We start from the raw sequence: 12,653 nt of genomic DNA on the forward strand, positions 1-12,653 counted from the left end.
AGTTTACGTTTGAGGTGATATGTCATAGTTCTTCGGTCTTTTAATTTTAGCCATGTTACAGTGAGAGGATAATGAATGCACTTTATTGTCAAAGACTTGTGCTGTTCATACAACTTGTCTTTTAACCACAAAAAAGTGTACAGTAGGTCTATCATTTTGTTTGAGAAAATTGGCAGAAGAATTCTGGGGAAAAACAAATATTTGAGACTTTGTATTTTATTAAGAAATTGGCTCAAGTACCCAAATTAAGTTATTAACAAAAAATATATTAAGGTAATAAAGTACTGCAGTTTTAGATGTGACATTCTCTTGAATTATGGTATTTTGTATTCGCCTCTGTAATGAGTCTGATTTTGGAACTTCCCATGTAATGTATATTAATGAGATAGGAGAGAAAAACAACATGAAAATGTCAATTTACCCCTTCTTTGTCAGGATTCAGGTTCAGTTTTAAATGAAGCCTACTGATATTGGATAATGTTTTATCATAAAGCCCAGAAAGGAAAAAGACAGTCGATTTAGAAAAGAAAGAATTGTTTACTAATAGACCACAACAAAATAATAAAAAAATAAGGATATGATGTTCTTTACTCCACATGAAAACACATGAAACTCATTCTTTCTTTCTATATCATTCTCTCTCACACAAACACTCACTTATAATCACCTGATCTGGTTGTGTGTAAACTCATTCTGAGCTCAGCATAAGAAATACATTTTAACCACACACTGCTATGTAATAGGGAATAGGCCGGAAAGTTCTAGAAAATCTGTTGTGTGGGACCATCATTCAGTCGGAGTCTCCCTCTTCCATGCCAACTGCTCCGACCGCTCCCGCCAGCTCTGCCTCACTGCCCTTGAGCCGTTCCCCTGTGAAATCACACATGCCCAGACATAAGCTATGACTCAAAAACACATGTGAGCTCTAGCTCTGATTGGTGATCTACAGAAGATTTCTTTTTCGAGATAATACACTTTCATTTTTATTGTGGGTTTGAGAGATAAAACTAGAGTGTAGTAGTAATGTGTGTGCCAGAGGAGCACATAAAGACAGGAAATCCATATATAATGTCATTAAGAGACATTAGATCTCCAGGGCTTTTTAAATCCTCACAGCAATTAGCCTTACATGAAGCACTGGCGGAGCTCATTACAAAAAGGCTTTACAACTATATTACTGATAAAAGTGATATAGAGATAGATAATGCTCAGTGCTACATTGTTTTTTTTTTTACACCAGTCAAAAGCCATTCACACCTAGAACAATAATGATAACTAAATTAGCATCCACACCAATGGACAACACCATTCTGTTTAAGTGCCTCAGTTCTGTAATTTGCCACTTTAAATCTTTAAGCTCTTTAAAGTCAATGTTTTCTTTTTTATCATTCATCAGCTGTTTCTGAATGCGATTCCAACAATATAGTTCCTTTGTCACTATCATAATAGCTCTGGTGTGAAAAATCTCAGAATTTTAATATTACTTAATACTATTGTTATAGTTATCGTACTCTGTGTGAACACGCCTTAAAGGGGTCCTAATATGCCCTTTTACAAAGTCTTGATTTTGTTTTTGGGGTGTATTAGAATATGTTATCGGGGTGTACAAGAATATGTTTTCATGCTTGATATGTGAAAAATAATGTTTTTCTTAAATTACATTATTACAGCACCTCTCTCCTCAGTCTGGCCCGAACACACCGATTTCAATAATGCCCCTTCTTCCGAAATACGAAAAGCGCTGTGATTGGTTACCTGGCCCAGTGTGTTGTGATTGGCACAGCTTAATATGCGTTCAGGAAATGTCCAGCCCCTCCATAACTGCAAGCTCTTCTCTAGTGTAAATATTAAGGTTATTTCAAACCAATATGAGGCCGATTCAGACCCTGACAATGTTAACAAACAAGAGGATTGTCCAGAACAGATTTCATGCACAGACTTTGCAGGCGAGGCTTTCCCAGGACGTTTCAGAGTGGTATGTTGTTGTAATATTCTTATACATTATAGAGACGGTGTTATCCACCATTTAATCGTGATATTTGTCAGAAAACTAAGATAATAGAAACAGTAATCGAAACACAAAACCATGGTTAATTTTCCTAAGGAGCAGTAAACTGTCTTACAAAAGCAACAGAAAACAAGCTGTTCTCCATAAAATGTGCAGCGCACAGTTAAATATCCGTGCTGAGGAAGCCTCCAGAGCTGAAATTCAGATATGACACGCATTGTAAGTTGTACACCAATCACAACAGACTGGGCCATTTGACCAAACAGAGCAGAGCAGGCTCTTGGAAAGGGGGGGTTTTAGAGAGAGAGACATTTCTGACACTACGTGAAAAAGAGGTGATGCTGCAAAGAGAATTATGAGAAATTTGTTTTTTGAACTTGGATGCTGCAATAACCTATTGTCGGAGGCCTCCTAAACAAAATTAGGAATCTTAAGGATAGCATAATAGGGGCACTTTAAGAAATCCTGTCTCAGTTAGTGTCATACTCACGTATAAGTTCAGCAATGGCTTTCTGTGTTCGCCTCTCTAGCTTCTCAAGCTTCTTGGCAACGTCCCTCTTTAGATCCCTATTAAAAACACAAAAAAGTATTTTTTCTTTATTAACAGCATTAAATGAATGAAAATTTAACTAAAATCAAATCACAGTGAATATGATGTATGATTGTGTTTTATAAATAAAAATTGAAGGTTTGTACCAGTCTGGTTTTCTGGGGGCAAGATTGGCCAGATCCTGAGAACACAAGTCAAGAGAAAAAATATTTATTCCAAACTTTTGACCGGTAGTGTAACTGAGTGTAAGGAAACTGATGCTGTCCATATGGCATCATGTTTGAAAACTGAGACTTTGGATTGAGGTAAAAATCCACTTACCACTTCCTCAATCACAGGCTCTGGGTTTGCAGCTTCCAGTTGTTCCTTGACCTTGTCCTCCACTACAGGAATATGAAACAAGACCATTAAAGGAATAGTTCACTTAAAAATGAAAATTCTGTCATCACTTACTCACCCTCAGGTTGTTTCAAACCTGTATGAATTTCTTTCTTTTGTTGAATACAAAAGCTATTTTGAAGAATGTTGGTAACTAAACAGTGGATGGACCCGACTGACTTCTATAGTAGGAAAAAAAAAATACTATGAAAGTAAATGGGGTCCATAAACTGCCTGGTTACCGACATTCTTCAAAATATCTTCAATATTGTTCAGCAGAAGAAAAATTCATACAGGTTTGAAACTACTTAAAGGGTGAGTACATGACAGAATTTTTTCCTGATTTTACCTTACAGCTCTGATTACCTGATGTAACATTATCACCCAGCATGAAAGGTCAGCATAATTTACAGGTATAAACATTTGAAAATATAATTTAAAGGTAAAGCCAGTAATATTTGTTGTGCAGGTAAGCCAGAAGCGTTCTCACCTGATGCAGGTTTTGCTTTGGGCACCTGTCTCTCCTTCAGCTCCTCGTCCTCTGGTGTGTAATTCCTCAGCTTCAGCTCTCTGCAAACATAATTGCAAAACTATGCAATTCACTCGCAGTTATGAACAAGTGTTTAGTCACTGCCTCCATTATAACCTATTATTAATTCAAGAAGATAATAGAAAGGGAACCACAGGAAGCCCCAGTAACCAGCAGGTGGCAGTGCAGATAAACGTTTAGTTTGGACAGTGGGCAGCTGGTGCTATACGAGTGCTGAGTCTATTCTGTGGCGGCATCCAGAGAGTACATTCACTCACCATGCTATTGCACAAAGCCTCTCTTCATCTTTAAAGAACTAGCTAATTAGCATGTAGCACCTGACCGTGTCTAGAGACCGCAGCTGAGAGGGGTTGAAACAAGCCTAATTATGCCATCACTCAGCCAGCAGGTCTATTAACATCCTTGAAAGTTACAGCAAAATGTGCTGCTGGATCTTCAGGGAAGCACATAGGGTTCTTCACAGCATGATCAACAGAAGATGAAAGTTTGTTTCAAACTGTCCTATAGGAGACAGAGAATTAATTTTCATCAAATTGCTCACTAGTTGGTCTCTCGAGATGTGTGCCAATTTTGTTCTCAACAAAGTGGCAACAGCAGGCCCACACTCATCACCGACTTATGATTTTTTTAATAATTCACGATATTTGTAAAAAATATATGCGTTTACTTTGAGAAGTTTAAATTAATTATTAAAAAGGTTTCACATTACATTTTTAGTCATTACACTGAAACCTTTCTTGAAAACGGAATACAAATTTCAAAAGCACATAAAACCAACATTAATACAAAAAGTACATTTCTAAGAACCTGGCACAATGTGCTTTTAAACTAGATTTTTAAAAAGATGTTTCCTCTTAATCGTGAACACTCTTATTTGTCATCAGCAATGTTACCATCCAAAGTTGCAAATTTTAAATTTAAATATCACATAAAACAGTTTCCATTCCATGTGTTCAAGACAACAAAATCATCGCTTCCCTGAAAACTAAAGCAAAATATCACTAATAAAAAAATTGAAGTTTCTACAATTGGGGAAGCCACTGTGGCTCTTTTTGGTACATCATAAATTGCTTGCGCCTTGCAAAGCAAACGAAACGTATGTTTTTTTATGCGCATTTTAAGAATTGATGCGCATTTTGGAGTTTCCATCCAGAGTTTTTTTTATGCGATCTCTCAAAATTCACATAAAAACAGGTGGATGGAATCATAGCCATTTACTACAGAAGGTCCACATTCATCACCATCTTATCTAAATCAGAGCCAGCATTTAGTCAAGTGTCAACAATGTGATGTTTATTTTGTTTGTTCTATCAATAAATTGTTCTTCTATAATGAGCATAGAACTAAAAAAAATATTTAAATATTTTTGGGGGGGACAGGACCTCAAACATGTCAGGGTGGTAATGTAAAAGAACCTAAATAAAAAAATCTAAATCTTGAAGGGAAAACCTGCCGTAAACTTAATATTATTTCTTAGAAAAAAAACAATATTTTAAAGTGTTTCACTGCTTATTTGTAAAATGTTTGTCCTCCAAATCAAAGTCATGTGGTGCGACCAACATTTAGAAATCGGTATTAAAGTTTCTCAAAACCATATGAAAACAACATGAATAAAAAATTACAAGTTTTTAAAAAAGAGTTTTAAAAGATGATTTCTCTTGTTTATTGTGGACACTTATTGTGGCCCACATTCATCACCGCTTGATCTAAATTAATTTCAGTAGAGTCAAACCATCTAATTAAATGGGCTGGGAACAAACAGATTGTTAATGTCAGCTGTCACCACTCCTTTTCAATAGTCTAAGGCATCGGTTCCCAACAGGGGGGTCTCGGCCCACAAGGGGGCCTCAGCGAGCTCTTTGGGGGGTTGCACCATATTTTGAAAAGTGTTGAACAGTGAGCATTAAAGCAGCAGTCCGTAACTTTTTTTGTGTTCAAAATTTACTAAATTTATATAATGAGCGAGTACATCGTGAATCCATTTTCCAAACCGTGTTTTTGTCTTTTCCTGAGTCACTATGGTACACCTATAATAAGTGTTTATATTGGGACTATTTTACACTGGTTCGGGTCGTGCCGCTGCTGTGTAACCCAGTGCCTGCGTGACTCGTCATACACATAATGATCCAATCCGCACACTGATTGATAAAGCCTCACAAATAACATGCAAATATTGAGGTCCCAGACATCAGTCATTTTGTAATGGCTTATATTAATTCTTTTTTTCCTACACACCAGTTTGAATACTTATATTTTTGTTATTGCATTTCAAATAGGGCCAATTAATAGGCTACTCCTAGGCTTACGTTTTTAAATTACAAATGGCCTACTGATGGTTTTGTTAGTATTTTCAATATTATACGCTATTATATGTGCATAAACATATCTGGTTATAGTAATAAACATACTGTTTGTTTAAAAACAAAACATTTTGTCATCCTTGCTGCAAGCTTACAAGAGCGACAATATCTTTAAATGTGAAGGGGGGCCCTAAAATATTTTCTTGGGAAAAAGGGGGTCTCAGACAAAAAAAGGTTGGGAACCACTGGTCTAGGGTGTAGGATTGTCAAAATAAAGCGTAATGAAATGGAAACAACGTCACCCAACACAAAGCATTGTGACCGCTACCTTAATAATACTCAAATTTCATAGCCAAACTCCATCAAGGCCCTGGAAAGCAGCACAAAATATTATGACCCCAAACAAGAGTTTTGAAGCACGTTGGAAGAAACACTCAAAGCAACCGACTGAAACAAAGAACTGGGAACGCCTCCCTGTCCTCAACTTTCCTGAAAAGACTTCCTGACCACCTGCTGGAACAATACAGGACCACTGGCTTTCCTCATCTACAGTAGAACAGCCAAACAATCCAACATTTTCAGAATGTCAACAGCCGTTTGTCAACCCTAAGTGAGCATTTAGAACATCCTGAGGTCCTGAATAACTCATGGCCAAGGGTTTGGACGCATTGCCTAAAACAGTATCCTGCTTTCTAATTTAATCACATACAGAAAGATGGGACTAATGCTCAAGGGACGGAGCTGAATTGAGGGCCTTGACAGTTTGGTGGAAGGTCTCTCGTCTCTCAGAGCCAGCAAAACAACCGAGGGGACCCACGTTGGGCTTCCTTCACTCTAAAATAGGCAGCAGTGGAACAATAAATCCTGGCTGCTGACAAAAGTAATTTACAAAGTGCAGAAATAACAAATGTGATGTGCTTTGCTTGGGAAAATTCAAAGTCAAGTTGGAATTTTGATATTTGTCTTACTGCTTAAGCTGACAAAATACTGTCTGGTGAAAGGTTGAGGTCCATTCAAAACCTGAGCTGATATTCATTATCGTACTCACCTTACTTCAGATTTTTGACAGCTTAAACAAAAAGCCCAACAAAAGAGGATGTTTCCTCTTATTCAGCCTGGAAATAAATAAGCAGCAAACACTTTCAAGCTTGATAAAGAACACTTACACTACCATTCAAAGGTTTGGGGTCAGTAAGATTTTTAATGTTTCTGAAATAAGTATCTTATGCCAACTTACAGCAGCATTTATTAGATCAAAAATACAGTAGAAATTGTGAAATATTATTACAATACAAAATAATTTTTTTCTATTTATATATATATTTTAAAATGTAATGTATTCCTCTGATGGCAAAGCTGAATTTTTAAGCATCATTATGCCAGTCTTCAGTGTCACATGATGATCCTTCATAAATCATTCTATTATGCTGATTTTATGCTTATTATTATCAATGTTGTTATTATCAAACAGTTGTGCTGCTTAGTATTTTTGTGGAAACTGAGATAAAAAAGAGTGAGGATTTTATTAATCATATATAGTTCAATAGCACAGCATATATTTGAAATAGAAATAGTTTGTCTTTACTGTCTCTTTTGATCAATTTAATGTGTACTTGCTGAATAAATTTTTTTTTAAGTATTAAAAAAGTTAATTTTGATTCATTTTGGCTTTTTTCCAGTTGTCTCCATAAAAACAGATCATAAAATATGTCCCTCTATAACCAGTTAAATTTTTGTTTTCCGATTTAAAAAAAAAAAAAACCTGAAAGACAGTTCAAACTGTCATTTTGTTTTTGTTAAGACATGTAGATTCTTTGTCAGGTATTGCAGCATTGGAAGTGTCACAATAACAAGTGTGCTGGGTGGTGAATTACACCTCATTGTTTCCAAGCTGTGTCGCTATTTTAATAATGAATGTTTAAGGAGACACGCCTTAAAACATTCTCTCCCAAACACTTTCCTATATCAGCTCAATTTCCAAAACCTCCACCAAACAAATTAAAAGCTGTATAACCACAAAACTGTAGATCAATTAAGTAATATAGGTTGATTATATCATCATTTACTCGCCCTCATGTCGTTCCAAAACGTATGATTTTCTTCTAAGGAACATAAAAGAAGATATTTTACAAAATGTCTCATACAACATGAGTCAAAACTGTTTGGTTACCAACATTCTTCAAAATATCTTCTTTTGTGTTTCACAGAAGAAAGTCATGCAGGTTCGAAATCAGCAAGTAAATGAGGACAGAATTTTCTTTTTTCATGTGAACTATGAACTAAGGTTGACATAGTCCAGATATTAGGTGATGAGTGTTTAGGAACCTTTGCAAACTGTTAATTCCAAACACCTCTTGAGCTCAGGGAGGAGGGGAGAACAAGGGTTCTGTGAATCTGAAAGTAAACAACGGAAAAAAGCAGACAGCTCCAGGCCTTGGCTTGAGCCTAAAATAGAGCTGAGAGCAAAAGAGACCTTTACCTCGCAGCCCTTCTTAAGATCATGTAAACAGAGTACAGCATTATTTATTGCCCATTTACAACAGGCAGTCGTCAATTAACTCCTGTTTGTTTCTAAATGGTGGAACTGAGAATTTAGTTTAGTTATTTGCAGTATTCTTCGGTAGAAGTGACACCAGAGTTTATATCTGTGTGTTTACCTGTGTCTGTCCTCTGTCTCAGAGTCCTCCAGTGCTCTTTTGCTCACAGGCTCTCCATCCTCGGTTGCCTGTCCCTGTAGTTTAAAAAACAACTACTAGTTAACGTGAACAAAAAGGAAAAATACAAATGTTGATCTAAAACTATTAAACTCCGATGAACACTGACAATAACACACATGAAAACTACGATGCACAATGAATCCGAGCAAAAGCATGACTGTGCGCATTTAAGGAAACAGGTTAGTTAAACTCTAACGACATTTGTGGCATGTCGATTACCACAGATAATAACAGGCTTGTTCCTAATTTTTTAAGGCATGAATTTTAAGGAAGCACTGAATCTAGTTATAGGGTGAATTCAGAGTGATTGGGACACTTTTTGCCATTGAGAGGAGTTGCAAAAAGTGTCTCAATCCGAATTCAGCCCTGTGTTATTGTATAGAGAAGACAAATCTTCATTCCATGCAACGTTAATTATGATTATTTCAGTTATGAGTTACCAGCACAGCTGGTCGATTTGCATCCTAAAACATGTTTGCTTATCAAGCTTTTCTACCATTAATTTAAGTGTTTGTTCAATGATCATTCAAACATTAAAAAATAAAAATAAAAAAGTCGGAAATGCTAATATTTAACTAATAGCATTAACTAATGCTAACTTCTTTGGATAATAGACTGGGGAAAATAAATTCATTAAAAGTAAGAATTAAAATTACTCAATCATTTTGATGGCAACTGATGCAAAATTTCTCATAAAACAATCTGAAATGCCTAATTGTTTTGCTAACATGCTAACTACAGCAAGTTGGCCAGTGAACGCGCTTTATTTACCCGATGTCTTAAAGAAAATGAATTATATAACGCAACTCACTTGAAACTGTCGGTCTCGTAGAGCTTTTAATCGTTCTTTCCTTTTCAAAGCTTGCTCTTGTAAAGACCCCACAGGCTTCTCCATGGTGAAATTAAAGCATGGGTAGCAGGATCGATGAATCTGCAATCGATCATAAGGTCTTTCCGAGCGAGGCTGCTAGAGGATTACCGAAAACAGCGATTTTGTGTAAACTATCAGTCAATAATATGTAAATAACTAGTCTATAATACATTGACTAAAGTGATAACCTAATGATAATATGATGTTTATTAAATGTTTAAAAATAGTAATAAATAAATAAAACAAATGGCTGTATTTACATTATTTGATCAAATAATTATTAGAAGTTAGTAGAGATGCACAGAACATTTTAGCTAACATTAATAAGCCAATAATTAATGCTGATAACTGATAAATAGCTGTTTTTAAAAAATCCAGAAAATAAAACTAATAGTTTTGAATGCTAGAAAAACTACATATAGACTTCAAAACATTCAGTACTTTTGTAAGATGGACAACTAATATGCTGTATGCTATATGCTAGGTCCGTTCAAATAAGATATAAAGTAATAAGATAAAGTAATTTCAAGAAAGATTGACCAACACATTGTAATAGGCTACATGATCACACAGATCTATTCATAAAATAAAAAAAGATTCTAAATAGAAAATGGCGTGTACAAGTCCTCCAAACAGGCAAACAAACACACCGAACATGACATGGTGTGGAATGTAGGGCATTGCCATGGCAATACAGCTACCTCAAGGTCCATCCTCTTCCCAGTCACCATGTTGGCCAAACAGTCACAAAGATGCACTTAGTAATAAGATAAATACAAACAGTGCATTATGAACCTTAGACTGTAATTTGTATTTGATGGATTACTAAAATGAGTCGAATGTTAAATATTTTATTTATTGTTTAAGGGTAATGGGCTAACAGTGTGGTAGTGTGGTAAATATTTGCTTTGATTTAGAATGGATGTATTGTTTAAGTTGTGGTATCTCTTATGTCAAAGCACCATCAAAAGAATATTGTCGCTCCAGTACAGCAGCAATCACAGGAGAGCCTTCAGAACTCAATAATTATGTTAAATATGGTGGTGTCACTGCACATACATTTAGGAAAGACACTAAATGAGATCATTCAGGCTCTCACCAGTTTATTTGCATTGAGTTTGCATTGGTTCTCAAGTGATCCAATGGCCATAGTATGGAATAAAATCTCAAATGATTTTGACTGTAAAATAGTGTTATTTTACTTTTAAAAGATTGGGCTGTGAAAAAAAAATCTTTGTTTTGCAATAAAGGCAGCAACAAGAAGGAATATTAATACTTCATAAGCCATGACAGGCCAAATGCGCCATTCTCTCACGGCCCTCTGCCTCGTCCTGCTTGCCACAATTAGTAAATAACATTGACATTAAACACGATATAGACGTAATGAAGACCAAGCTCCAGTGAAATATCTTCACAATCCCTTCACAATCCCAACCTCACTGCAGATGATGAGGTTATGATACGTGACAATCTGAAATACACAATCGAGTTTAGAGTTACATTGTTTATTTTCCAATTTATTGTATAAAAACAATTATGTATATAGGTCAACCAATTACCAAGCAATCCTTAATTTTGTTCAGTCTGTGGTGGAAAAGGGTCGCATTAGCAATTAAAGAAAAAACACTTAAGCAAAACATGGTCAGGTCAAAGTGTCTGAATAATTTTTGATCCCAAATTTGTATAAATTTTACTGGTAGTCCACTGTATGAAGAATTTGTGGGTATAATATGTCACAGTTTACTTTTTTGCAATCTTCACTTACATAAATTAACTATAGTGTCCTGCACCCACTGTTAAAAAAATCTGGTGTCTGAATAATTTTTGGTTTGACTGTATAGTCTATATATATATATAGACATGATAGATAGATAAAAAAATGTATGTACACAATAATTTATATAGGTAAAAATGTGCCCACAAAGATGGCAATCTCCAAAATCCTTGTCTGGACATTTGGTCCCCATCCTTAAAAATCATACTTAGAAACAGCTTATGAATTAAACTAAGTGATGTTTTTTGAAAATGTAAAAATGCATAAGTTTCCTGTGTGGTATGTTTAGGGTCAGGGAATAGAATATACAGTTTGTACAGTATAAAAATCATTATGGAAAGTCCCTATAAAACATGTAAACCAGGACACGTGTGTGTGTGTGTGTGTGTGTGTGTGTGTGTGTGTGTGTGTGTGTTTGTGTTTGTGTTTGTGTGTGTGTGTGTGTGTGTGTGTGTGTGTGTGTGTGTGTGTGTGTGTGTGTGTGTGTGTGTGTGTTCATGTTTTTCTATCCCGGTGGGGACTTCAACCTGAATGCAGGCAGACTCATGGGGACTCGTGTCACCGTCGGGATCTACATTAAGGTCCCCATGAGGAACCAACTTTATAAATCATACAGAATTATTATTATTTGAAAGTGTAAAAATGCAGAAAGTCTTCTGTGATGGTTTAAGGGTAGGGTTAGTGTAAGGGGATATAGTATACAGTTTGTACAGTATAAAAACCATTACATGGAGAGTCCCTACAAAGATAGTAAACCAGACATGTGTTTTATAAAACACACAAAATTTTAATTAATTTAAACAAAATTTAAATTAAGAAGTATAAAAGATCAGAATGTGATATCACATCCGGATCTTTTATACTTCTTAATTTAAAATTTGTTTCCACAAACCAATCCCACCAGGAAAAGTAGGTGCGCTCCAGTGCAGTGCCATTCCATCCCTGCTAACTTTCACAATAAGCTGCGACACTGTGATGCTTCATTGCTTACCGGTTTTCCTTCATCTGTGTGCAGCTTTGAGGCAGGCAGAACTCCTCCCGGCTATTCCTCGGTTTGCTCTCTACTGCCACTGTAATGCTCGAGAGGAGGGCAGTCTGAACAGGGTTCTGCGTGCACTGACAAGTGCGTTTAACTCTCTTACAATTCCTCTAGCAGATGCACGTTTATCCAGAGCCTATTCGGCGACATTTCTCAAATGTTGCACTCTACATTCTCTAGTTTCTCAGCTCGGAATTGTCATTTTGACCTACCCTCGGTCTAAAAGACATGCAACTTTGGGAGAGGTTGGCAACCAGGTAGTGGACAGCTATACATCAGCATGCTGTTTCTAGCAAACCAAATACCGTGGATCTTCGCTGAGTCAATCCACGGATACTTCGTTTGTGGATGTATATGCAGATGGTTTGATTGACGCATAAGTGAAAGGAATACACAGAAAGGCGAGAGAGAATGGCTTCGAAAGAGCGACTGTACGAGCTGTGGATGTTATATTACACTAAGGTGA

At 36.1% G+C, this 12,653-nt stretch overlaps 2 protein-coding genes across 3 annotated transcripts in view; one reads left to right on the plus strand and one right to left on the minus strand.

The window, feature by feature from the left end:
- Positions 1–58: 58 nt before the first annotated feature.
- ccdc12 (coiled-coil domain containing 12) lies at positions 59–9,470 on the minus strand. The gene is made up of 7 exons (XM_077209666.1): positions 9,315–9,470; positions 8,444–8,517; positions 3,427–3,506; positions 2,880–2,941; positions 2,705–2,739; positions 2,499–2,575; positions 59–870 (listed from the first exon to the last, which is right to left on the minus strand). Exons 1-7 carry the CDS (start codon positions 9,396–9,398, stop codon positions 791–793), a joined length of 492 nt encoding a protein of 163 aa, XP_077065781.1. The 5' UTR covers positions 9,399–9,470; the 3' UTR covers positions 59–790.
- Positions 9,471–12,211: 2,741 nt separating this feature from the next.
- Positions 12,212–12,653, plus strand: part of nbeal2 (neurobeachin-like 2) — an 85,276-nt gene continuing 84,834 nt past the window's right edge. For both annotated transcript variants that reach the window (XM_077209378.1, XM_077209396.1), the window contains exon 1: positions 12,212–12,649. In XM_077209378.1, coding sequence (XP_077065493.1) covers positions 12,599–12,649 — 51 coding nt within the window. In that variant the 5' untranslated portion in view covers positions 12,212–12,598. The remainder of the gene's footprint in view (positions 12,650–12,653) is intronic.

The sequence above is a fragment of the Siphateles boraxobius genome, unplaced genomic scaffold, assembly GCF_051911475.1.
Source record: "Siphateles boraxobius isolate OS27281-9 unplaced genomic scaffold, OSU_SipBor_1 12, whole genome shotgun sequence".
In the NCBI taxonomy this organism is placed as follows: domain Eukaryota; kingdom Metazoa; phylum Chordata; class Actinopteri; order Cypriniformes; family Leuciscidae; genus Siphateles; species Siphateles boraxobius.